Source organism: Schistocerca cancellata, chromosome 12, assembly GCF_023864275.1.
Source record: "Schistocerca cancellata isolate TAMUIC-IGC-003103 chromosome 12, iqSchCanc2.1, whole genome shotgun sequence".
In the NCBI taxonomy this organism is placed as follows: domain Eukaryota; kingdom Metazoa; phylum Arthropoda; class Insecta; order Orthoptera; family Acrididae; genus Schistocerca; species Schistocerca cancellata.
In genome coordinates this window covers 44077920-44105843 of record NC_064637.1, presented here as the reverse complement: position 1 = coordinate 44105843, position 27924 = coordinate 44077920, and the positions used below count along the sequence as shown (strand labels likewise).

General features: G+C 41.6%; 1 protein-coding gene across 2 annotated transcripts in view; it reads right to left on the bottom strand.

Moving 5' to 3' along the window:
• The window catches only part of LOC126109669 (uncharacterized), a 359871-nt gene that overhangs the window by 83196 nt on the left and 248751 nt on the right, over positions 1-27924 (bottom strand). For both annotated transcript variants that reach the window (XM_049914720.1, XM_049914719.1), the window contains 2 exons: positions 6531-6731; positions 3823-4014 (listed from right to left, as the gene is read on the bottom strand). In XM_049914720.1, coding sequence (XP_049770677.1) covers positions 3823-4014; positions 6531-6731 — 393 coding nt within the window. The remainder of the gene's footprint in view (positions 1-3822; positions 4015-6530; positions 6732-27924) is intronic.

Genomic DNA, 27924 nt, shown 5'->3' with positions numbered 1-27924 from the left:
CCAGATCTCTCACCAATTGAAAACATCTGGTCAATGGTGGCCGAAAACTGGCTCATTACAATACGCCGTCACTACTCTTGATGAACTGTGGTATTGTGTTGAAGCTGCATGGGCAGCTGTACCTGTACACGCCATCCAAGCTCTGTTTGACTCAATGCCCAGGCATATCAAGGCCGTTATTACGGCCAGACGTGGTTGTTCTGGGTACTGATTTCTTAGGATCTATGCACCCAAACTGTGTGAAAATGTAATCACATATCAGTTCGAGTATAATATACTTCTCCAATGAATACCCGTTTATCATCTGCATTTCTTCTTGGTGTAGCAATTTTAATGGCCAGTAGTGTATATAAATGACCTGACAGACAGGGTGACAAACAACTTCCACCTCTTTGCTGCTGACGGAACTGTAGCTTATGGGAAGGTATCATCACTGAGCGATTGTTGAAGTAAATGAGATGGCTTAGGCAGAGGTGAATGGCAGGTGGCCCTAAATGTAGAAAAATGTAACTTAATGCAAATGTAATGCTTGAATACAGCATTATTAGGGAGTTGCTTGCCACAGTCACATCTATTAAATATCTAGGCGTAATGTCGTGAAGCAATATGAAATGGAATGAATACTTCAGATTGGTGGTAGGGAAGGTGAATGCTTGTATTTTTGAGAAAATTTTTGGGAAAGTTTAGCCCACCTATACTGGAGACGCTGCATAGAATGCTACTGTGACCCAATTTTGAGTATTGCTCAAGTGTTTGGGATCTCCATCAGCAAGACATCAAAACAACTGAGAGGCATGTGCTCGATTTGTGTTACCGGTAGGTTCGATAAGCATCCAATTATTACACAGATGCTTTGTGAACTCAGGTGGGAATCCCTGGGGGCAAGACAACAAGACAACTCTCTTTTCGCAAGGCAATACAATGAAAATTTAGAGAACTAGCGTCTAAGCCGACTGCAGAGTGAGTCTAGTGCTCCCAATGTACATTTTACATAAGGTCCACAAAGATAAGATGAGAGAAATTGGGGCTCATACAGAGACATCTTCTTCCCTTGCTCTATTTGTGAGTAGAACAGGAATGGAAATAATTATTCTATATGGTGGCTTGCAGAATATGTATGTAGGTGTAGACACAGATGTTTCCACTGATCCACGGAGCAATTATGACAATTCCATGCCCACTGGAATCATAACTGACAATGTCAATGGGTCAACACGGGAGCACACAGAGGTCTACTGCTGTAGAGGTCCGCATTCAAAAACATGTGCTGATCAGTGTGCTCTGAAACACTTGTGCCTGAACCAGCTCTGTACTTTGTCATCACATCTGCCACAGATTACTGTCTGTCCTGCTTTAGCCAGCAGCCAAGTTTCTGATGTCTGTGATGAGGTGTGGGCATACAGCACTCCGTTGCCCACTTGGGATTTTACCACTGTGCAACCACTTTCAATATATGCTCACACCACCATTTCTTTCTTTCTTCCCCCCCCCCCCCCCCCCCATACATCTAGTTCCCCAGAAACAAATTGAGGGGCAAATCTCCATGGCCGTTGAATGAGTCAGCACATGACATTAACATAGATGAAATAAAATGGAGAAAAATCCAAAGCACATGATAAGCTGTGACTATACAAGGTGCATTCAAGTTCTAAGGCCTCCGATTTTTTTCTAATTAACTACTCACCCGAAATCGATGAAACTGGCGTTACTTCTCGACATAATCGCCTTGCAGACGTACACATTTTTCACAACGCTGACGCCATGATTCCATGGCAGCGGTGAAGGCTTCTTTAGGAGTCTGTTTTGACCACTGGAAAATTGCTGAGGCAATAGCAGCACGGCTGGTGAACGTGCGGCCACGGAGAGTGTCTTTCATTGTTGGAAAAAGCCAAAAGTCACTAGGAGCCAGGTCAGGTGAGTAGGTAGCATGAGGAATCACTTCAAAGTTGTTATCACGAAGAAACTGTTGCGTAACGTTAGCTCCATGTGCGGGTGCGTTGTCTTGGTGAAACAGCACACGCGCAGCCCTCCCCGGACGTTTTTGTTGCAGTGCAGGAAGGAATTTGTTCTTCAAAACATTTTCGTAGGATGCACCTGTTACCGTAGTGCCCTTTGGAACGCAATGGGTAAGGATTACGCCCTCGCTGTCCCAGAACATGGACACCATCATTTTTTCAGCACTGGCGGTTACCCGAAATTTTTTTGGTGGCGGTGAATCTGTGTGCTTCCATTGAGCTGACTGGCACTTTGTTTCTGGATTGAAAAATGGCATCCACGTCTCATCCATTGTCACAACCGATGAAAAGAAAGTCCCATTTATGCTGTCATTGCTTCCCGGTGATTGAAACTTTCTGCACAGCTAAGAGCTGGCTGACAATGGAATATTAACTCCCTCTTTTGTCTGATGTGTGATTGAGACACTTTGTTTCTCTCTCTCTCTCTCTCTCTCTCTCTCTCTCTCTCTTTTATTTTTTAGGAAAATAACAAGTGTATTGATATTTTATTAACAGGTAGGTGTAACACTGTTCTATTTAAGATATGATCACATATAAAGACAATGAAATAAACCTTCAATGTAACATATATCTTCTATATATCATCATCAAAATGTTTCTAATCCATTGAAAAATTTTATAATCACAAGACTAAAGAGCAGAAAAGAATTATCTGAATCAAAAACTTTTTAACACTCTACATTTTAAAAATGAACTAAAAAGCATAAAGTAATGTCTCTTAGTTCCATAAAGCTTCTTAACTTCACACACTTAGTTCTGAAAATTGTGACTACGAATTTTTAATAGCCATTAAAATACTTGTACGATTATACCAAAAACATGGGGCACATGCAATAAATAACTGGTGCATTAATATTTTATTTCCGAACTACAAGTATTATCTATTGCATGTACTCCTCATTTTTCATTATAAATCATACAAGTATTTTCATAGCTGTTAAAAATTCGCAATCGCAAATTTTCAGAACTACATGTATGTTGTCAAGAATCTGTATGGGGCTAGGAGAAATTATTTTATACTTTTTAGCTCATTATAAATGTATTTTATATTAAGAAGTTTTTGATTTAAATAATTATTATCACTGAGATAATATATTACATAAAGTAAGTGTCACTTTCCGCATAGTACGGAGAGTCAATGGAACACACTAACTGTGGTGTCACCGCCATACACCACACTTGCTAGGTGGTAGCCTTTAAATCGGCCGCGGTCCGCTAGTATACGACGGACCCGCGTGTCGCCACTGTCAGTGATTGCAGACCGAGTGCCGCCACACGGCAGGTCTAGAGACACTTCCTAGCACTCGCCCCAGCTGTACAGCCGACTTTGCTAGAGATGGTTCACTGACAAATTACGCTCTCATTTGCCGAGACGATAGTTAGCATAGCCTTCAGCTACGTCATTTGCTACGACCTAGCAAGGCGCCATTATCAATTGCTATTTATCTTGTGATGCCTGTACCGTCAGACCGATGTACACCAATTATGGATTAAAGTTAAGTATTCCAGCAGCAACGTACCTTATTGGCTATATTAATTACATTGTCCTGTTCCAGACCTCACGCCAGCCTGCGTGGGCTTAACGCATGCTTTTCGGCTACCAATCATTGTGGCTTGGCTGTCTTGCCAAGTCACAACACTAACAACTAACAATCTTTTCCTCTACAAGTAACTAAGTGTCAAATCTCCTCATCAAGGCAAATAATTACAAAATAAAAGAATCAAAGAGTTCGTAAATGCTTCACTTCTGTAAAGCAAAGAACCCATATGACTGAAAAAAAGTTATCTGTTGTGAAGTATATCTTACCCCATACAACAGGTCCTTTCCTCCATTTCAAATCTGAAATTCTCCGTTATCAAACCCGATGCCCAGCTGGGTCCGTATTTCTCCAGTGCTGGTTCAAATGCATTGAACAGCCAGAGAATGAATTCTGAAGGATCCTGCTGGTCATTTACATTGTAGTCACTATTCAATGTGCCAAGCACTTCTGCTAGTTTCCTGGAAAACACATTTAAAAATACAATATGCAAGGAAGTTGCAAAACAATGTGTAAAATGAAGGCAATTGCTGAAACTTCCTGTAAGGTTAAAACTATGTGCCAGCCCAAAACTCAAACATGTGAACTTTGCCTTTCATAGCCGAGTGTTCTACCAACTGAGCTACTAGAGAACAACTCGTGACCCTCCCTCACAGCTTTACTTCCATCATTACCTCTCTCCCACTTTTATTTCCTTAAATAACTAAATAAAACTGGAATCGAATCCCAGTCTGGCACACAGTTTTAATCTACCAGGAGGTCTCGAAACAGCAAACACTCCACTGCATGCTGAAAATTCAATCTGGAGTGCAATTATTACTAAAACTGTATCTTCAAGGAAGAATGAATCTACTTACAAAATGTCAAAAATTACATAGCTTAAGGAAGAAGGACACAAATTCAGTGTCATAAGTTTGTTGATTTCCATTATTTCCAGCAGGGTCATCTTGCTGCTGTTCTTAATCCAATGAAAAACTTATTCTACATAATATGATTGAAATTTAAGTTTTACATTCTGTTAAGAAAAGCTGAAAGATGACCCTACTCAAATATCAATAAACACATAACACAGAATGCCAGCTTAGTACAAAATAACCAAACACTGTTTCCATTTCCACCCTGTTCAATTTAGTCTTAACTACAAAAACTACATTAAAATTGTGGATTCAACTATATTTTTCAGCAGTTGTCAGATGTATCTCCATGTATAAAACCGTGTTTCCCTTTTTAGTTAACAGAACTATTCCTGTGTGATTAAAAAAAAAGTATTACTTTAGTACGTAAGTGCTCTACATGTCATCATTTTTGTATCATTTTATCTTTCATAGAAGTAATATCTATGTGGGCGGCACATCATTTTATCTGTGTTTGCAACATACATTTGTCACCTGCTGATGGCAAAAGAAGCTGAAAGCCAGTTTGTGATCAAATATAATTTTGCTCATTTAATACTGTTATCATGCTCTGTCAAGCACGAACAGAAAATTCAGTTAATGAAAATAAAACTACTGCTGCTGCTACCACCACCACCTCCATCACCACATCTGAATGGCTACTTCTATCTTTTACTTAAACAAATGGTACTAGTACCTCAATATACACTTAGGTGACACAAGTCATGGTATATCTCCTAATATTGTGTTGGACCTTCTTTTGCCCAGAGTAGTGCAGCAGCTTGATGGTGCATAGACTCAACGAGTCACTGGAAGTCCCCTGCCAAAATATCAAACCACGGTGCCTCTATAACTGCCAGTACAGGATTTTGTGCACGAACTGACCTCTCGACTATGTCCCATAGATGTTCGATGGGATTCATGCGGGCAGTCTGGCTGACCAAACCATTTACTCAAATTCTCTACAACATACAGTGGCCCAATGACATGGTGCATAATCATTCACAAATTTCCATTGTTGTTTCAGAACATGAAGTCCGTGAATGGGTGCAAATAGTCTCCAAGTAACTGTATTTCCAATAAATGATTGGTTCAGTTGGACCAGAGGACACAGAGCATTCCATGTAAACACAGCCCACATCTTTATGGAGCCACCGCCAGCTTGCATAGTGCCTTGTTGACATGGGTCCACAGCTTCAAGGGGTCTACATCACATGGGAACCCTAACAACAGCTGTTACCAACTGAAATCGGGATTCATCTGACCGGGCCAGACTTTTCCAGTCATCTAGTGTCCAACCAATATGGCCAGGATCCCAGGAGGAGGGAGGGGGGGGGGGGGGGGGGGGGCACTGCACACCATGTCGTGCTATCAGCAAAGGCACTCTCATCAGTCATCTGCTGCGATAGTCCACTAACACCAAATTTTGCCGCACTGTGCTAACAGATGTTTCACGCAGTGTTGCTTGTCTGTTAGCACCGGCCGCGGTGGTCGTGCGGTTCTAGGCGATGCAGTCCGGAACCGCGGGACTGCTACGGTCGCAGGTTCGAATCCTGCCTCGGGCATGGATGTGTGTGATGTCCTTAGGTTAGTTAGGTTTAAGTAGTTCTAAGTTCTAGGGGACTGATGACCTACGATGTTAAGTCCCATAGTGCTCAGAGCCATTTCCATTTTTTGTCTGTTAGCACTGTCAACTCTACACAAATACTGCTGTTCTCGGTTGTTAAGTGAAAGCTGCTGGCCACTGCCATGTATGAGATGAGAGGTAGTGCCTGAAATTTGATATTTTTGGCACACTCTTTATACTGTGGATCTCAGATTTATTGAATACCCTAATGATTTCTAAAATGGAATGTCCCATGCATTAATTCCAACTACCATTCTGCACTCAAAGTCTGCTAATTCTCGCTGTGTGGCCACATTGGAAACCTATTCACATGAAACACCCAATACAAATGACAGCTCTGCCCTTTTATATCTTGTGTAAGCAGTGCTACCACCATCTGTTTTTGCTCATAATAGTTATCTCGTGAGGTCTGCCACCTCAATGCAAAGTGCTGAATGTTAAATGTAATGCTTCTTACCTCGCTTGTTCGTACACACACTCTTGATGCCCGAGAGATCTCGCATAGTGTACAGTTAGTATGCACGAGATCAGTGAATTGTTCTCCACATTCACATTCTCAAACGCTTGGATCATTCTCTGCATGAAATTTTCCATGGAAAACAGAGTCTGCAACGTAACATTCATCCAGCATCTGTTGGATGTCATTGGATTTTCCAGCCTATAAAGAAATTTCATTCATTACTTCATTCATTACAAAAATAGAAACAAAACTTCTATAAAATGTCATATACAGCTTAAAATATGTATTTGTGATGAAGGAGGCCAGAAACATGAAACACTGTAAGACAGCTCAAGAGTTAAATACACTTCCTCACGAAAAAAAAGAGAAACACCCAGAAAGAAAGAAGGAAATGAAATGAAACCATCTACACCTACACTCTGCAAACCAACATGAAGTGCATGGCAGAGGATACGTCCCATTGAACCAGTTATTATGGCTTCTTCCTGTTCCATTAATCTATAGAGTGCAGGAAGAATGATTGTTTGAATGCCTTTGTGCATTCAGTAATTATTCTAATCTTATCTTCATTATCCCTATGTAAGAGATACATAGGAAGCTGCAGTATATCCCTACAGTGATCATTTAAAGCCAGTTCATGAAACTTTGTTCATAGACTTTCTCTGGATAGTTTCCCTCTGTCTTCAAGAGTCTTGTCAGTTCAGTTCCTTCAGTACCTCTGTGACACTCTCCCACGGATTAAACAAACCTGTGACCATTTGCGCTGCCCATCTCTGTTTACATTCAATATCCCCTGTTAGCTGTATCTGATACAGGTCCCACACACTCAAGCAATATTCTAGATGGTCACATGAGTGATTTTTAAGCAATCTCATTTGTAGATTGATTGCACTTCCCCAGTATTCTACCAACAAACCGAAGTCTACTACTTGCTTTACCCACGACTGAACCTATGAAATCATTCCATTTCATTATCCTACAAAGTGTTACACACAGGTATTTGTATGAGTTGGTCGATTTCAACAATTACTCACTGATATTATAGTCATAGGATACTACGTTTTTTTTCATTTTGTGAAGTGCAAAATTTTACATTTCTTAACATTCAGAGCAAGTTGTCAATCTCTGCACCACTTTGAATTCTTATCAAAATCTGACTGAATATTTATGCATTTTCTCTCAGATAGTACTTCATTATAGATAACTGATCATCTGCAAAAAGCCTGATTTTACTATTAATATAGTCTGCAAGGTCACTAGATACCACATGAACAGCCAGGGTCCTAACACATTTCCCTGGGGCACACACAAAGTTACTACTAAAACTGACAATGACGCTCCATCCAAGATAACATGCTGTGCCCTCCCTACCAAAAAGTCCTTAATCCAGTCACAAATTTCACTTGATACACCATAAGATCGTACTTTTCACAATAAACATAGGTGCAGTACCAAGTCAAACACTACATCGACCTACCTGGATGCTTCGAACCAAAGCTTTCAGCATCTCACGTGAGAAAAGGGCGAGTTGGGATTCACACAATAAATATTCTCGGAATCCGTGCTGATTGCCATTGAGGTGGTCATTCTATTCGAGATCCCTCATGATGTTTAAGCTCAGAATATGTTCTAATATTCCACAACAAATAGATGTCAAGGATACCACCAGATGGTAGTTCTGTGGATCACTTCTACTACCCTTCTTGTAGATGAGAGTGACCTGTGCCTTTTTCCAAGAACTGGGCACAGTTTTTACTAAATGGATCTACGACAGATTATAGTTAGAAGACAGGCTAACTCAGCAGCAAATCCAGTACAGAAACTGACAAGGATTCCATCGGGTCCCCTACATATGGGGCCTCAACAATATTGATTGATTTGGTATGTGTGTTGTTTCAGTGATCACAAAATCCATTCAAATCTACAGGAATTTGGCAGTATGAGCCCACTTATCGGCATGACAATGCACCCTTTCTGACCTCAAGACATGTAATATATGGTTGGAAAGGGTGTCATTAAGCCGTAGTATCCTGTCCAGATGCAAGCTGGCCAACAACTTTTGTAACTGGTCCTCAATATCCAGCATACTGACGATGGAATGCAGTTGACATCTGAACTGGTCCCAAATGTTTTCTGTGGGGGACAGATCTAGGGACCTTGCTGGCCACAGGAAAACATAAGCGTCACACAGACAGTTCATAGATTTACATATCGTGTGGTTCAGCATTGCTCTGTTGAAAAATGGCACCCCAACTCTACTGCCTGAGAGGTAACATGTGAGGATGCAGGATGTCCACGATGTACCACTGTGCTGTCAGGGTTCCCTCAATCACTGCCAGCCATGCACTGAAATCACACCCAATTGGTCCCTACACTTACGCCAGGAATGACACCACTGTGACTGTCCAAAACACTGAAAGAATTGGACCTCTCCCAGGTTACCACCGTACTGACTGATGATAATGATCGTCTGGGGTAGTGCAGAAACACAATTCGTCACTGAACTCTACGTGACATTATTCGTCAGCAGACTATTCTCCCCGGTCTCAGCACCACTCCAAACACAGCAGCCTGCATTACAGTGTTAACACTTTGCCGTTCGCACGTCTCGTATAAATTTATTTGCTTGGCGTTGGCAACACTAATTCAGATCACAATGCTTGTCACCGGCTGCTTGTCACCTTTCCATTGATGACAAGCTTCAAACACGTTGACATTTGCACACTTTAATTTTTCCGAAAATCCTCTATTTTGCTGTATCATTCCACAAACTCGAATTTTCTTTTCGAGTAACTTCTCCGCAAGTTCTACACTGTTATAATAATGATCCGTGTAAAGGTAGTGCCACTTTTCATAAGAAGGTCTCAATAGTTCCATCACTGTTTTTGCTAAAGGTTGTCTAGTGCCAGAATATATCTTGAATGAGGAAATGTATCCCATACTTGATTCACACAGCATTCGAATGAGTACGCGATATTTTGTAATTTTCGATGAATTGTAAACTTTAAATTTTAACTGTCCACACCACGGTATCATTCCTTCACCAATTGAGATGTTTTGACTTAGATTAGGCATTTCTTTACACTTTTTGGAAAAATAGTCAATTACAAATTGCACTTTGAAAAGCCGGGCGACATTATCCGGTTTATTGTTGTTGTAGAAAAAATGTAAAAATGATATTTGTCTGAATTGGTTGCGGGACATCATTTTGCAAAATATCTGTGTGTCTATCAACGGATTCGTTGACCAGTAATCATCAATCCTTGCTTTTTTTACAATTGCCGTAAGGATAGCAAGCCAAAACCATTTTCTACGTTCAGGTTCCGTAACGTTGACAAATTTGGCATTTTTTTAATCCAGTTGCCTCCTATTGCAATTTTGACTGTAATACTTGTTGCCTTCATCACTAATATATTCAAATAGATCATTCCCAATGTATATTCTACGATATCCATGATGCTCTGTGTATCTTTGGAAAATGTGTGTGGATGCGGAGATCCTTCAAATTTAATACTGGTCCTCAGTAAATAATAGTCTGTCTTCTTCATCTGATTCATCCAAATCAGTTGGCAACCATAGCGTTTGCCGAATTCTTCTTGGACGTATTTCGCTATTTTCCGACGATTCTGCTTCACTTTCATTTTTTTGATATCCAATGTTTTCTTCCCAATCAGCCAAGTTGTCCGGAACGTAAGACAAGACGTCCGCACATTCATCATAATTAATCGTATTGTCTCTTTCGTCTGCCATGATGAAAGTGCACAAAAAACTTGTTGACATGTGTAACTTATTGTTACCTAAACAAAACACCAACAGAATGAAAAAGATACTTAAGTGCTGTCACCAGCCACTGCGCGATACTATGCTCACGACATCACTGTGTTGTCGCCGGCCACTGAGCGATACTATGCACATGACACCACTGTGGTGTCGCCGGATGGCAAAGTATTAATAGTAGCCTATGCATGCGATGGTAATTTCCTAATGTGGCTGCTGATATGTAGGATGACACAGAATGTTGCAAGTAATCCATTAATCCATTACTTGTTCTCGAATGTTGACTGAACTTATTGATACAAAGTCTGACAAGTTTTGTTGCTCAGCTACCAATCTGACTGCAAAGTGCAGGGATTTATACCATACAAACAGTGTTACAGATGACAGGTCATGGGGTTATGATGTGCTCAATGTACAATATGGTGATTCTCCCGTGTAGTTCTCAACCAGAATGTTGATAACGAGTACGCCTGCCCTCATATTCTCATGAAGTCCAACACCCGGCTAGTGACACATCCATATGCACCAGAAATCTCGATACTGAAAGATTTGACTTGTCAGCCCAATCTAGACCCACAGTGAGTCTCATTTCAAACTATGCCAACTGGCATTAACATTGTCTCACTCAAGTACACTGTATCTCTGTGTCGTTCACAGTAAACACTCAATATCTAAGGCTGTTCACACCTCCTATATACCCTACTGTGCCGAGCACCAACAATAAACATGAACAACACTAACACACTCTGCTGGCCTCTATACCTGTCATAGAGGAGTGCAAGTCTATCATTTACATACCTCCCAGTGGTGTGTACATGCACGATGTAACATTGACGTACAACATAGTTTTCCGGGTGCTTCTTATTTTCTGTCAGGCACTGTGTCTGGAAGACTACAACTTTTCTCAAAAGGTCCAGTTCAAAGCTGTCTCATAAAAGAAAAGCTTGCCTCATTAACAATGTATTACTATGCAGAGAAGCATTCTGATGTGTGTAGAGTGAATAAAAAAGACTAAGCAAACAGATGCTCAGCCATCACTGGAAAGAAATAACAATATGAATTACATAAGTTAGTAAGTATTTACAAAAGTTGGAAGTTTGAACATTGGGGTCCTTAATGTTATGTCCATATTACACCGTAAAAAATCTTCTCTGCCGAAGATCTTTTGTAAAAGACGTTCTTTTAAAATCTTTCAAGCTTCTCTAGGATACTTTTCCATCGACATCTGTAGTCTGCAAACCACTGAGAAGCCATACCAGAGGATTCTACCCACTGTATCATATATTAGGGTTTCTTTTCATTCTATTTGCCTACTGAGAATCACAAAAAAAACTCCTTTGTGAACACTGTAATTACTTCATTCACGGCTTCTCTGTGATACAGGAGAGGCTGCAGTCTATTCCTAGATTCTACACCTAATACTGGTATTTGAAACTTCTTAAGTAAGATTCCTTGGGAGACTTCGGGGGGGAGGAGGGGGAGATTAGTGTTTAATGTCCTGTCAACAACGAGGTCATTAGAGATGGAGCACGAGCTCGGATGAGGGAAGGATAGGGAAGGAAATCGGCCGTGGCTTGTCGCACGAACCATCCCGGCATTCGCCTGAAGCAATTAAGGGAAATCATGAAAAACCTAAATGAGGATGGCCAGACATGAGTTTGAACTGTCATCCTCCCGAATGCAAGTCCAGTGTGCTAACCACTTTGAGAGACTTCATATCTGTCCTTAGGCATTGCTGCTTCAGGTATTTCAATATCCCTGTGACACTTTCCCTTCAATCAAATATGTGAATTCAAGCATGCAACGCAGATGTGTATCGTGGGCTGCCAGCTCTCCAGGCCACTGGTGACTCCAGCACAGAGTAAACAGTACGACCACAAACATAAGCGTACCGTGTTTGTCGTCAGCTGCATCTCCTGCAACTACCAAGATAACGTGTGGTGCCCAGATGCACTGCTAGAGGCAGGAGGGTCTCTGCAATCAGTGCTCCTTTCACTGGCATCAATTATTCCTCTGGCAGTCTTTGCAGCAGTATTTGACTGCAGAGCAGCTATAAAGGAAGTCTGTCAGCCAATCCGAGCCAGTTCGCACTGGGAGTTGCTCCGGTCCGAGAGCCGACCGCCATTGCCGGTCCATCAATCGGAGCTCCTGTTGCCGGCACTTGGAGACTGGTACGGGTCCCACACAAGTCAGGAATATTTTTTGTATGAGTCGATTGGTTTCAGTCTGGACTGACTGAAATTATAGTCACAGTATATTACATTTTTGTCTTTTATGCCATGCACAATTTTATATTTCCAAAAATTTAAAGCAGGTTCCCAATCCTTACATCACTTTGAAATCTGATTAGATTTCATTTTTGTTTTTTCACATAGAGTAATTTGTCATATACAAATGCACCATCTGCAAAAAGTCTGAGTTTACTGTTAATATTGTCTACCATGTCATTAACACACAATATGAAAAACAAACTTGCTAACACACCTCCCCAGGGTACGCCTGAAGTTAATTTTACTTCTGTCGATGATACTCCATCTGAGACAATGTGCTGCAGTCTCCCTACCAAGAAATTTTCAATTCAGTCACTAGTGGTTGTTCTTTCATTAACAAGTATTTTTGTGGTGCCGACTCAATTACTTTGCAGGAGTGAGGAAACATTGAATCTGCACGACTGCCTCGATGCAGTTCTGAGGATGTCAGGTGAGAGAAGTTTGAGTTTATTACGGTCCATATTTTTGGAATCCACACTGGACAATAAGGAGGTTACGCTGTTAAAGAGTTAACACATTACTTTTGAACTCGTGGTGAACTCCGAGATGCTCCGGCAGTCGGATGTCAATGATACCGCTAGACTCTTCTCATACTATTCTCATAGATGGTACAAACTGTGCTTCTTTGACGTTGTGAACCGAGCAACAATGCCGCAAGAAGCTGCCACCACACAGGCACAAATACTCACCCGGTGCCTCTCTGTTCTGAGCGGCGGACTCCAGATGGCACTCACAAACCCAAATCTCTTCCTGCTTCCACACCACTTCCTTCAGCACATCGCATATGTCCGTCAGAGCACACTGTCAACCGTGGACTACATTGCTTCCGCCTCATACTGGTGGACACGGAAAGTCTTCCACCGACAGGCACAAAACACTTAGACAGCTCAGTTCACTGTCTGCACCTCAGTGAAGTATTCTGAAGACTACCTTCTGACTTAGCAGCCACTATTTACAGAGGACTAGGTGCAACACTATCTGCAGCACTAACAGAATGACAATATCACGCACTGCCAAGAGACAGCGAAGTTATTTAGATATCTTTGTATTAGGCTCAGCACATCAGGTGCCACACGTGAAACTGTACCAAAGTTAAGTACTGTTTTGTAACATACTCTTCAGAAACAATATTTGCAGTTTCTTATTGTGTTACCCTATTTCTGTTAAAATGGTGCCCTGCCAGACATACGAGGGGGGACCCAAAAGTAACCGGAATCATAATGTTGCACATCGTGTACTTGTAGTAGCAGGTTGCGCCACCAGGGGGTTGTAGTAGGAGCTCTGCTGAGACATTCTGCCACGTGGCGTCACCCAACAGTGAGAAGTGTGGTTTCTTTGGCAGTTCTTTGAGTGTGGGTATAGTGCAGACGTGACATGAGGAAACGACTAGTTCTTACTAATAACGTGCGGCAGTGAAGTTTTGTTTCTTGCTCGGCAAGAACGCAGCAGAAACTGTTGCGATGATTCAGACAGCCTACAAAGACTGTGCTCTTAGTAAAAAGCAAGTGTACGAAAGGTTTTCTCGGTTTAAAAAGGGAGAAATAGTGGTTTAAGATCAGACCCGTTCCGGTCGACCTTGAATTGCTTGAAGCGAAGACAACATCGACAAAATCCATGATCTCATCAGTGAAGATTGACGCAGGACAATCGACCAACTCGAGAACTCGTCCGGGTTGTCCTGGAGCTCAATTCAGCGCATCTTGACATCGATTTGGGGACGCGAAGAGTGGCAGCAAAATTGGTGCCGAAGCTTCTTACTGGAGATCAAATGGATCGTCGTGTTCGAGCCCGTCTCGAAATGAAGGACGTGTTCAAAGTTGATCCACATTTTTTCAACAAAATCGTTACAGGTCATGAGTCGTGGTGCTATGAGTATGATCCAGAAAGTAAACAACAGTCATCACAATGGAAGTCACTTGGCTCACCTCGACCAAAAAAATCTCGAAAAGTGAAATCAAATGTGAAAACGATGTTGATCTGTTTTTTTGACATTAAAGGGATCGTACACTCTGTATTTGTCCCTGAAAACCAGACAGTAAACCAACAATTCTATTTGGAGATTATGAAATGCTTCGCAGAAGTTTTGTCATGAAAATGTCCAGCTTTGTGGGATTCTGGCGTGTAGTTCCTGCATCACAACAACGCTCCCGCGCACACGGCGCTCAGTGTTCGCCAGTTTTTGGCCTCAACGAAGACGACTACCTCGACCCGCGCGCCCTATTCGCCGGATTTAGCACCCTCAGACTTCTTCCTATTTCCGAGGATGAAAAGAGACTTGAGAGGGAAGCATTTTGCGGATGTGGAAGACGTAAAACGCAATGTCATGAAAGTGCTAGCAGGTATCAAAGAGGACAAATTTAAAAGGTGCTTCAAACATTGAAATGAAAATTTGGACAAGTGTATTACTTTAGCAGTAATACACTTGTCCAAATTTTCATTCCAATGTTTGAAGCACCTTTTACATTGGAAAGTACTTCGAAGGAGATTAAGGTTGTATTTGAAAACAATAAAGTATATGCTTTCTAGAAAGAAATTTCGGGTATTTTTGGGTCCCCCTCATATGTTTCACTAGCACGCATTCAATCAACCACCTTTAAGGAATTATAGGAGGGGAAACACTTTTCTGCTACTGTGGCTGTTGGGAACTGAATTGCTGATAGCACTCAGTTACTACATTCACAACATTTGAACCACTGCTAACTTAACTTCAACCTCACAAGAATGGTCACCAAAAAGTGAACTATACACTGGTACAGGAAGTGTCCCAATCTCTTATGTTATGACAGTTCAGGATGTGTGCTATTGATTAGAACATTTGCATAATTACCAGCACACAGACTACATCAAAGGGTCTGAGGCCAAATCCATTGTGAATTTCACCATCACTTCCACACTTACGTACACAAGGGAAACAGATAACCTAGAATTATCTTAGACAGGTAGAAAGGTGGAGGCTAAGAATTTAATGCCCCAATGACAGTAAGATTGTTAGGGATGGAGCATGAGCTTGAATCTTGATGGACTGGGAACAATATTTGTTGAGTGCTTTTGAACTGAATCATTCCAGCACTAACATTAAGAATTTTACAGATGCTACGGGAAACATAAATAAATCTGAACAGCCGGATGAGGATCTGAACCACCACCCTCCCAAATATGAGGACTGTACCGAAAGTTAGGTTCCCATATTTTTTACAAATAAAAACATTGTTTATTGTTATTAATTTATACATTGTTGAAAACCTTACACTTTTGTCTATTTTTTAACAAAGTCTCCATTTTTTTACACACTTTTGAAGACTGTGCCCCAGCTTTTGTATTCCTAAATCGAGAAGTCTCCCGTCAACCCGTTGAGGAAGCATGTGACCTCTGCTCAGACTTCATTGTCAGTCATGAAGCGTTTGCCACCAAAGTGTTCCTTTAGCTTGGGGAAGAGGTGATAATCGCTGGGGGCTGAGTCCGGTTCACCACCACCAAAGAGATTCAAACACAGTCACCAGGAAAGGTTATGGTGTCCATGTTTTGGGATTGGAAGGGGGTATCCTCATCAATTTGATGCAACCTGGGATGATGATAAAATCAGACAGATATTGTGAAACACTGACCAAACTCCAATGAGTAATCCAGAATCGCCAGAGAGGATGACTGAATGAGGGAGTAGTGCTTCTTTATTACAACGCTCAACCCCATGTCACTCGTCAAACACAGAAGCTTTTGAAGAAATTTGGGTGAACTGTTATGCCCTATCCCCTGTACAGACCGGACTTAGACCCCAGCGATAATCACCTCTTCCAAAAGCTAAAGTAACAGTTAGGTATCAAATGCTTTAAGAGCCACAATGAAGTCCGAGCAGAGGTCACACGCTTCGTCAACAGGTTGGCGGGAGACTTCTCGACTTAGGAATACAAAAGCTGGAGCACTGTCTTCAAAAGTGTGTAAAAAAAAAAATTGAGACTATGTTGAAAAATAGACAAAAGTATAAGCTTGTAAATGATGTATAAATTCTACATCTACATATATACTCCGCTAGCCACCAAGCAGTGTGTGGCAGAGGGCACAATTCACTCCAAAGTCATGTTCAGTTTCCAGTTGTCATCTCTATAAACGAGATTAAGCAACGGCCCGTTACTAGATGACCGATTCCAAATGTTCACTGTCATGCAGTGTCCGTCACAATGTTCTCTCACTAACAAGTTGGGATGGACCTTCGTTCACTGCCTGTACCAATTCCTGTTGGGTTTGGAATCGATTTTGGTTCACAAGTCACAAAACGCATCTCCAGTCCCTCTCAGTCGGGATCTTTTACCAATCATACTTCTGACGTTGTGTTTCATGGCCAAATGTGTTATGCCACTGCCTGTAGACACATTGAACAGTCCGCCACAAAACATGAACAAATCCAATAACTTCACAGCCATATGACCAAGGGCACGGCCAAACACAATTGCCCCCTTTTGCCACTCTGTCACGTCCTTACATTTACCCACATTTACATACAATGTCAGCATCAAACATAAATGTCTCACTGACCAATAATTCATTATGCTCATGTAGAAGCAGTATGCAGACATTTAGAACATGTGACTTGATCACTGTGCCATTTGTAACACCGTAACTGTTCATCTGCCCATGCACACGGAGTGGCTAATTTTTGGCCCGGTGATCTTATGTCATGAATACAATGAGAAGTTCTAGGAAATGTTTTTGGTGATGGACCTACCTGGGCAGCCACATGTGTTAGCAAACCACTTCCAGAATTCAAAGATTCATACCAGCCCCAAATCAAATCCGCCCAGTGGATTAACAATGAAGACCACTGTGCTGTCCAGCCTGGATGTGGCTTTTAGGCAGTTTCCCACATCTGCCTAGGTGAACATCAGGTTGGTACCCATGACCCATCTCAGTTACAAGATTTGCAAACATTTCAAAAATGTTTGCACACTTTGACATGGGATAACACTAGTGCAAACAGATGGGGCACACCAGTTTTGCGTTAGAAGAGTTCCTTGCAATTAGAACACAGCTTGTCATTTTTAATTAACAGACATGTTAAGAAGTAAAAATAATTTCAGTATTAGAGGGCCATTAATATTCCTACCTCCATGAGAATTCTTACAATGAATCTGCCTGGCATCTGCTTTTTTAACTATTACTTTTGTACTTGTTCACTTTGAACTGCTCTGTACTCTCACATATTTAATGGGCATGACTGCTTCCAGTGTCTGTTCAGCAATTATATAATCATTCTACCCGTTTATGCACAGTACCTTACATTTGTTTATGTTGAAGGTCTACCACTAATCACTGCACAATCATCTGCTGGTTTTGCTGTACTTCACTACAATGTTCTAGCACTTTGACTCCTCTGTTCTGTAACAGCATCATCTATGAACAGCATCATGAAGCTTCTACCCAACCATGAAATGGTAGTTGGTACTGACAGTGAGGAATGCATGAATATTACAACAGAGTAAGGTCTACATGATGAGTACATAAAGGTCAACAACAATTTCAGTCTTTCCAACACCAGGATTCCATAAGCACAGACTACCTCAAAGCCTGATTCCATTTACGGCAGATGTTCAAAGCATTGTGTAAAGCTGTGGAAAGACCTGGGACACATCCAGACCTCCAGATCTAGTGATGATACTTACATATGACTGACCCAGGAAGTAAATTGAAAGATTTCAACCTCACGAAGAAACTGCTAGTGGTGGCAACTGAGTGAGGAAAAGAGTAGGCATGCAGATATAGGAGGATTAAGACAGCTAAAGTTTTACAAGATCAGAACATTAACATGAACAACAATTTCAATCTTCTCTTACAGCAGGATTTAACAGGAAGTGGCCACCCCATATCCAGATCCCCACTTTGGCAAACGTGTGGAGCATTGGAGAGCTTTGATGTACATGACAAATGGAAGATCTCAGGCATATCCAAACCTAGCAATCATACCCTTGTGACTGAACTCGTAAGATGGAAAATTCCACTCACACTCAAAAACTATCAGTAGCGCCAATCGACTGGGGATGGGAGTGTACAGATGCAGGAAGATTATAACATACTAAAATGTTTGCAAAGAGTAAATTATAATCAAAAAATGTCCGCTTGCATAGCTGGGTGGCAATGTGCTTGCCTCCCATGCAAGCGGTCCTGGGTTTGATTCCAGGCCGGGTTGGAGATTTTCTCCACTCGTGAACTGGGTGTTGTGTTGTCCTCATCACCATTTCATCCTCATCACCAGTACACAAATCGCCCAATGTTGCGTCGAATGAAGTAAGACTTGCACTTCCCTGAATGGGGCCTCCCAGCCAACGATGCCATACGCTCATTTCATTTCAATCAAACTAATTTCAGTTTTCCTATACAGCAGAATTCCACAGGCACTGCCCATCTCAAATGGACCTAACCACTGTGGCAGATGTGCGAAGTAACCTCCAAGTCACGTACCACAAGGAGCATTCAATAAGTAATGCAACAATTATTTTTCTCAGCTACAGGGTGGTGCATGAAATGTGTTACCAATTGTCTCTTTCACAATTTACGATGCACATTAGATATCCAGCTGGGATCTCTACAGCAGTACCAGCAGAGCTTGGAAAAACAAATGAGTTATGAAATGACATGTAATTCACGATACTGCCACTAGGAGACTAGTAAGCAGCAATGGCTGACAATGGAAGACTGACGACACAGCAACCATCGGCAATTGTGTTACTTTTTCATGAAACGAAAAGCCTTGTTGTGACTCAGAGGTGTTTTCGACAACAGTTTAACACACGATGGGTATCTTGCAGGAAGACCATCCACAGGTTGTATGATTAATTTGTACAGGAAGGAACAGTATTGGAAGTGAAGCGACCTCGGCCTAAGCCTGTTTGTTCACCGGAGAATATTGAAGCGCTACGAGTTGCTGTACAGAGAAGTCCCGGGAAATCGTGTAGAAAGGCAGCAGTGCAACTGGGAATATCCAGATGCTCCGTTCAATGCATTCTTAAAAGTGACCTCCATATGCACCCATACAAGATAACCTGTGCACAGAAGCTCACTGAAGAACACAAGCAGCAGAGACTACTGTTTGCTCAGTGGGCAGAGGATAGGAAAGAAACTCTCAACAATGTTTGGTTTTCAGACGAGGTGCATTTTCGTTTAGATGGTGTGGTTAACAAACAAAATGTATGCTTTTGGGCCACTGAAAACCCACAAGTGCTTCATTAACGACAACATTATGCTCCGAGGACTACAGCGTGGGCAGTAATTTCCAGTCACCGGACTTATTGAACCCTTTTTCTTTGAAGAAACTGTGAACAGCGAGCATTATTTGAGCATGCTTCGCAATAGCTTCATGCTACTGCCTTGCCCTTCAACACACAGTGGTTCATGCAATATGGAGCAAGGCCACATACTGCAAACACTGTATTGGAGTTTTTACACGAGCATTTCGACATGTGGATCATTTCACTCAGGTTTCCAGGTCGCTTCAATGAGAGACAAAATTGGCCCGTCAATAGTCTAGACCTCAATGCATGTGACTTTCTTCTTTGGGGGGTACCCAAAGGAAAAAATTTTCCCGAAACGTCCACGTGATTTAATGGAGCTCAGAAGACTTATTCTTCAAGCTTGCAGTGAAATTACGGAAGACATGTGCTGTAGGGTAATCACTAACTTCAGTGTTCGTTTGAAGGAAGTTAAGAAATGAAATGGTGGACATATTGAGCATGTGCTGAGTTAGAACAAATCTCCATGGACGGGTCTTAATTGTAGTATATGTTCCTTTCAGATTGTACTGACAATAAAGTTTATATTCAAAAACAAAATAGTAACAAATTTCATGCGCCACCCTGTAATTTCAGTTTACAAAATGTAGAATTTGTTACGGGACATTGTGGAATACTCCCACTTCAGCACCTACGGTTTCATGAAGTTCCAATAGGTGGCAGTGCTGTATGTAGTCTTCAAAATGGCATATGTAATGGAGATGCATACCAAGCACAGAGTTGTCATTGGGTTTCTTTAGGTGGAAAACCACAGCATCACAGATATTCATAGGTGCTTGCAGAATATCTACAGAGATCTGGCAGTAAACAAAAGCACAATGAGTTGTTGGGCAAGGCGCCTATCAGCATCACAAAGAGGTCGCACAAACCTGCCCGATCTCTCACGTGCCAGCCGGCCGCATGCAGTTGTGACTCCACAATGTGTTTGCCACCACAAAAATGCAAACAAACTTATTCTTCTCCATGACAACACAAGGCCTTTCACAAGTCTGCACAGCTGAGAGGAGTTCACAAAACCTCAATGGACTATTCTTCCTCGTCCACACTACAGCCCAGATCTCCCACCTCACGACTTCCATCTATTTGGCTCAATAAAGGATGCACTCTGCAGAAAACAGTATGTGGATGATGGGGAGGCTATCGATGCAGCAAGACAGCTCCCGGGGTGAGATCAACTATTATGGTGGTACAACTTGGGCATACAGGGCCTCGTAGTAAGATGGAGAAAGGCCATCATATTGAATGGAGATTATGTAGAAAAACAGGGTTCTACATCTACATCTAAATTTATACTCTGCAAGCCACCCAATGGTGTGTGGCGGAGGACACTTTACGTGCCACTGTCATTACCTCCCTTTCCTGTTCAGTCATGTATGGTCTGCGGGAAGAATGACTGCTGGAAAGCCTCCACGCGCGCTCGAATCTCTTTAATTTTACATTCGTGATCTCCTCAGGAGATATAAGTAGGGGGAAGCAATATCTTCGATACCTCACCCAGAAACGCACCATCTCAAATCCTAGACAGCAAGCTACACCCCGATGCAGAGCGCCTCTCTTGCAGAGTCTGACACTTGAGTTTGCTAAACATCTCCATAACGCTATCACGCTTACCAAATAACCCTGTGACAAAACGCGCCACTCTTCTTTGGATCTTCTCTATCTCCTTTGTCAACCCGACCTGGTACAGATCCACAATACTCAAGTATAGGTCGAACGAGTGTTTTGTAAGCCACTTCCTTTCTTGATGGACTACATTTTCTAAGGACTCTCCCAATGAATCTCAACCTGGCACCCGCCTTACCAACAATTAATTTTATATGATCATTCCACTTCAAATCGTTCCGTACGCATACTCCCAGATATTTTACAGAAGTAACTGCTACCAGTGTTTGTTCTGCTATCATACAATCATACAATAAAGGCTCCTGCTTTCTACGTATTCGCAATACATTACATTTGTCTACGTTAAGGGTCAGTTGCCACTCCCTACACCAAGTGCCTATCCGCTGGAGATCTTCCTGCATTTCGCTGCAATTTTCTAATGCTTCAACTTCTCTGTATACTACGGCGTCATCCGCGAAAAGCCGCATGGAACTTCCGACATTATCTACTAGGACATTTATATATATTGTGAAAAGCGATGGTCCCATAACACTCCCCTGTGGCATGCCAGAGGTTTTGCAGCCAAATGGGTCGGAAGCAATATGGTGGATTGGAATCCTGAATAAGACCAATCTGCTTCCAGGAAAAAATATGTTGCATTTCTTATTGAATATCCCTCATAACTGCCACTCAGCAAACATAAGATATCAAAAAAGTCTTAAAGTCGCCCTATTGGGAAAGAATTTAGTTTGTGAAGGAGTCATAAATACCCCAAACCAACAGAAAATTTGAGTGGTAAAGAGGGCTATCTTTAACTGACTGAAAATTACTCTGGCATACAAGTGTTCACAGGAGTATCCATAGCTGTGTCGTGAATACCTTCGTACATCTGCGTTTAGTGGACAAGTAGTTGTGGATGAGATCAATTTGGTTATACTGGTGTGACAGCAGGTCTAAAGGCAGACTGGAGATGGGAAAGACATTGTTGAACAATGACTAGACTGGGCATGGCTCATGCTAATGTAAAAGGAGTGGGGTACTGCAGGATAACGAGGTTTGGATTGTGGAAAGGTGATGAAAGAAGGTAGTTTATGTCTAACTACACAAAATCTTAGGAAAGTGGACATTTTGAATAACTAAATCTGTTCAGTTGGAGAAGAGCTATACTGTCTGGTCACACTAATGGGACCACCTGTCAAAAACCAGAATAACCACATTTTGCAGCGAAGAGTGACAAGAGTGACAGTGAGGTTCTTCAAGGCACCAACGGGTATGTGGAGCCATGCTAACTCTAGTGCTGTGGCCAGCTGCACCAGGTTACTTGCTCGAGGATCCCGGGCACACACAGCTCGATCCAGGTGGTCTCACAGGTTCATGATTGGGTTTAAATCTGGAGAGTTTGCTGGTCAGGGGAGTAGATTAAACTCATCCTGGTGATCTTCATACCACGCAGACACCCTGCGAGCTGTGTTACACGTTGCATTGTCCTGGGGTAGAGGTAGACGTGGTCCCCACGGATAGATGCATACTTGTCTCGATCCAATGAGCTTTTCAGAATGACAAGACATCCGTGGAATGTCACCGAGACATTCCCAGATCATAACAAACCCTCCTCCAGCTTTTGTGTTTGCCTTCAGACATTTCACACGGTACACATCAACAGCCATCTGTTCGATCGAGCACAAAACGTGATTCACCTGTCGCCACTCAGTGGTTATCACTCTTCTGACTGGACTGATGTGGCCTGCCACAAATTCCTCTCGTGCCAACCTCTTCATTTCAGAGTAGCGCTTACAACCTACATCCTCAATTATTTGCTGGATGTATTCCAATCTCTGTCTTCCTCTACAGTTTCTGCCCTCTACAGCTCCATCTAGTATCATGAAAGTCATTCCCTCATGTCTGAACAAATGTCCTATTATCCTGACCCTTCTCCTTATAAGTATTTTCCACATATTCCTTTCCTCTCCAATTCTTCGCAGAACCTCCTCATCCCTTACTTTATCAGTCCTCCTAATTTTCAACATACGTCTGTACCACCACATCTCAAATGCTTCGATTCTCTTCTGTTCTGGTTTTCCCACAGTCCATGTTTCAATACCATACAATGCTGCACTCCAGACGTACATTCCCCGAAATTTCTTCCTCAAATTAAGTCGTATGGTTGATATTAGTAGACTTCTCTTGGCCAGGAATGCCCTTTCTGCCATTGCTAGTCTGCTTTTGATGTCCTCCTCACTCCGTCCGTCATTGGTTATTTTACTGTCTAGGTAGCAGAATTCCTTAACTTCATATACTTTGTGACCATAAATCAATCCTGACGTTAAGTGTCTTGCTGTCCTCATTTCTGCTACTTCTCATTACTTTCGTCTTTCTTCAAATTACTCTCAATCCATATTCTGTGCTTATTAGATTGTTCATTCCTTTCAGCAGATCATGCAACTCTCCCTCACTCGGGATAGCAATGTCATCAGTGAACTGTGTCATTGATATCCTTTCATCTTGAATTTCAATTCCACTCCTGACCCTTTCTTTTATTTGCATCATTGCTTCTTTGATGTACAGATTGAACACTAAGGGTGAAAGACTACATACCTGTCTTACACCCTTTTTAATCCGAACATTTCGTTCTTGGCCATCCACTCTCATTATTCCCTCTTGGCTCTTGTACATACTGTTTATCACCTGTCTCTTCCTAAGGCTTACTCCTATTTTTCTCAGAATTTCAAACATCTTGCACCATTTTACATTGTCGAATGCTTTTTCCAGGTCGACAAATCCTATGAATGTGTCTTGATTTTTCTTTAGTCTTGTTTCCACTATCAAACACAATGTCAGAATTGCCTTTCTCATGCCTTTACCTTCTCTAAAGCCAAACTGATTGTCATCTAGCACATCCTCAGTTTTCTTTTCATTCTTCTGTACATTATTCTCATTGGCAACTTGGCTGCATGAGCTGTTAAGCTGACTGTGTGATAATTCTTGCACTTGTCAGCTCTTGCAATCTTTGTAATTGTGTGGATGATGTTTTTCTGAAAGTCAGATGGTATGTCACCAGACTCATACATTCTACACACCAATGTGAATAGTTATTTTGTTGCCACTCCCCCCAATGATTTTAGAAATTCTGATGGAATGTTAGTCCTCCAAAGCTCTTTTAAATTCTGATTCTAATACTGGATCCCCTATCTCTTCTAAATTGACTCCCTGTTTCTTCTTCTATCACATCAGACAAATCTTCCCCATCATAGATGCGTTCAATGTATTCTTTCCACCTATCCGCTCTCTCCTCTGCATTTAATAGTGGAAATTCTGTTGCACTCTTAATGTTACCACCCTTGCTTTTAATGCCACCGAAGGATGTTGCGACTTTCCTGAATTCTGAGTCTGTCCTTCCGACAATCATATCTTTTTCAATGTCTTCACATTTTTCCTGCAGCCATTTCGTCTTAGCTTCCCTGCACTTCCTATTTATTTCATTCTTCAGCTACTTGTATTTCTGTATTCCTCAGAACACTTTTATACTTCCTCGTTTCATCGATCAACTGAGGTATTTCTTGTGTTACCCATGGTTTCTTCATAGTTATCTTCTTTGTACCTATGTTTTTCTTTCCAACTTCTGTGCTGGCCTCTATGTTTTTCTTTCCAACTTCTGTGCTGGCCTTTTTTTTTTTTTTTTTTTTTTTTAAGTCCATTCCTCTTCAACTGTACTGACTACTGGACTATTCCTCATTGTTGTATCCATAGCCTTAGAGAACTTAAAGTGTATCTTCTAATTCCTTACTACTTCCGTATACCACTTCTTTGCATATTGATTCTTCCTGACTAATGTCTTAAACTTGAGCCTAATCTTCCTCACTATTATATTGTGATACGAGTCTCTATCTGCTCCTGGGTATGCATTACAATCCAGTATCTGATTTCAGAATCTCTGTCTGACCAAGTTGTAATCTAACTGAAATATTCCTGTATCACCCGGCCTTTCCCAAGTATACCTCCTCCTCTTGTGATTCTTGAACAGATTAGTCACTATTACTAGCTGAAGTTCGTTACAGAACTCAATTAGTCTCTTGTATCTCATTCCTTGTCCCAATTCCATATTCTCCTGTGACCTCTTCTACTCCCCCTTCCCATGCAACTGCATTCCAGTCCCTCATGACTATTAATTTTCATCTTCCTTCACGTACTATATTACCCTTTCAATATCCTCACACACTTTCCGTATCTCTTCATTTTCAGCTTACAATGTCAGCACGCATACCTGAACTATCGTTGTCCATGTCGGTTTGCTGCTAATCATGATAAGAACAACCCTATCACTGAACTCTTCACAGTAACACACTCTCTACCCTACCTTCCTATTCATAACAAATCTTAATCCTGCTATACCATTTTCTGCTGACCAGAAATCCTTGTCTTCTTTCCATTTCACTTTACTGATCCCTTCTGTATCTAGATTCAGCCTTTGCATTTCTCTTTTCAGATTTTCTAGTTTCCCTATCACATTCAAGCTTCAGACATTCCACAGCCAGACTCGTTTTGCCAATGGAGAGATCATCATAACACATTTCAATTACAGGCCACATGCCCTGTGGACACACGTTGCGTGTCTTTAATGCCGTGGTCTCCATTGCCTTCTGCATCCTCATGCCGTTAATCACTGCCGATTATTCCACCTTCAGAGGCAGTTTCCCACCCCTAGGACAAGAGAGTGCCCTGAACCTCTGTCCGCTCCTCCGCCCCCTTTGACAAGACTATTGGCAGAATGAGGGGACTTTTTATGCCGGAAGTCTTCGGCCACCAATGGTGGTTATTACTCAAAATTTAATCGATGGCTGGTTTCGAACGCGGAACCGAGGACGTTTTGATTACTTATCAAAGACGCTACCCCCTAATCCGTGGGCAGTATTGGCATGAAAATTCCAGCCTTCATCACCGATGAACATCAGTCAGCATGGATGCATGAACCATGCACCTGCTGCAAAGGCTTATACACACAGCAACGTTTGCTGAACAGTTGTTGAAGAGACACTGTTGACAGCCCCCAGTCCATCTGGGCAATCAGTTTCTCAATAGTTGTACATCAGTTTGCGAATACAAATTTCTACAGCTGTCATTCACCCCTGTCACATGTGGCCATTGGTGCACCATGGTTGCCAAGACATCTTTTGGTTAGTGCCATTAAACAGTTTAGAACATAGCTGTTTCAAAAATACTTTCACCCTTGGCCCAAAAGCCAATAGACATGCCCTTTTGGGCATCATATAAACTGATTCATTTCTGCATCAGAAAATTAGTGCACTGTTTTCCATGCCCCCCCCCCCTCCAAATACACTTTTTATATCCCCTCCACTGCTAGTGCTGCCACCTGCTGTCGTGAGTGGTAAATACATGTAGATGATGAACATAGGTGGTTGTCACATTAATGTGACTGGACCGTGTAATATTTAGCTGTCGTGAATAATTAGTTTTGTCAACCATGCAGAATGTATTTCAGTGGAGGAACTGCAGGAGTGGAGGCTGGATATGAGGAAGAGGGGATAAGCGAATACAGGTGAAAGACCATGGGATTTGAAGAAGCTTTGATTCACTAATGTATCATGTTTCAAGTATCAAATTCTGAAGAGAGGACACAGAACAACTAGCGTTGAACAATATCAGTCAGAAGTAATCATTACACGGTAAGAACCAATTATGACTAGTGATAGTCAACTCCTGCTGATACTTATGAGAATTGCTTCTAGTATTACTTGAGACAGGCACATAAGAAGAAAAGGAAGTACTTTGAAAAAGTCAATGCTCCACTCTTGCATGACTCAGCTACTGTGTATATTTACTACTTCACATTATACTAGTTTCAGAGACTACTACAGTGCTGTCTTTATAGTGCAAAAGTCCCAAACCTACTTTATATGAACATTGGTGTAAACCAGAATTTACACCTGCAAGTCAAATATTTTGATAAATTTATACAAGGTCTGGCTAATAAGATAGTGTTTTCCTTTGGTTTTGAACATTTTCAGATTTCAAATGTCCACCAGCAACCTGCCAGACATTTTCTCCAGGATATGAAACTTCATTCCAAACCCTAGATAGGGACATGTAATTTACACAGAAATTACTTTTCTTTCTGGTATTGTGATTATGGATTTCACAGTTCATCTTAAATTAACTCCTTATTTATCACCGATATCATTAGGGTGTAAATGTATTGCAAACAATCGTAAGAATGGCTGGACCTTGAAAAGTCTTCTCCAAGATGTTTGGTTATCAACTTTATGCAATGTTCCTGCTTGATATTTCTGTAGAATAATTACTTTTCTGAGCTCAGATGCATTTTCCCAGATGATTATGCTATACGACACTACAGTGTGAAAGCATGCTACCAATGCTGTCTGTAGCACAACACAGTGAGAACAGTTTTAAGAGGAAAGTGGCTCGAACTGAGCTTCTTGGGTAGTTTAT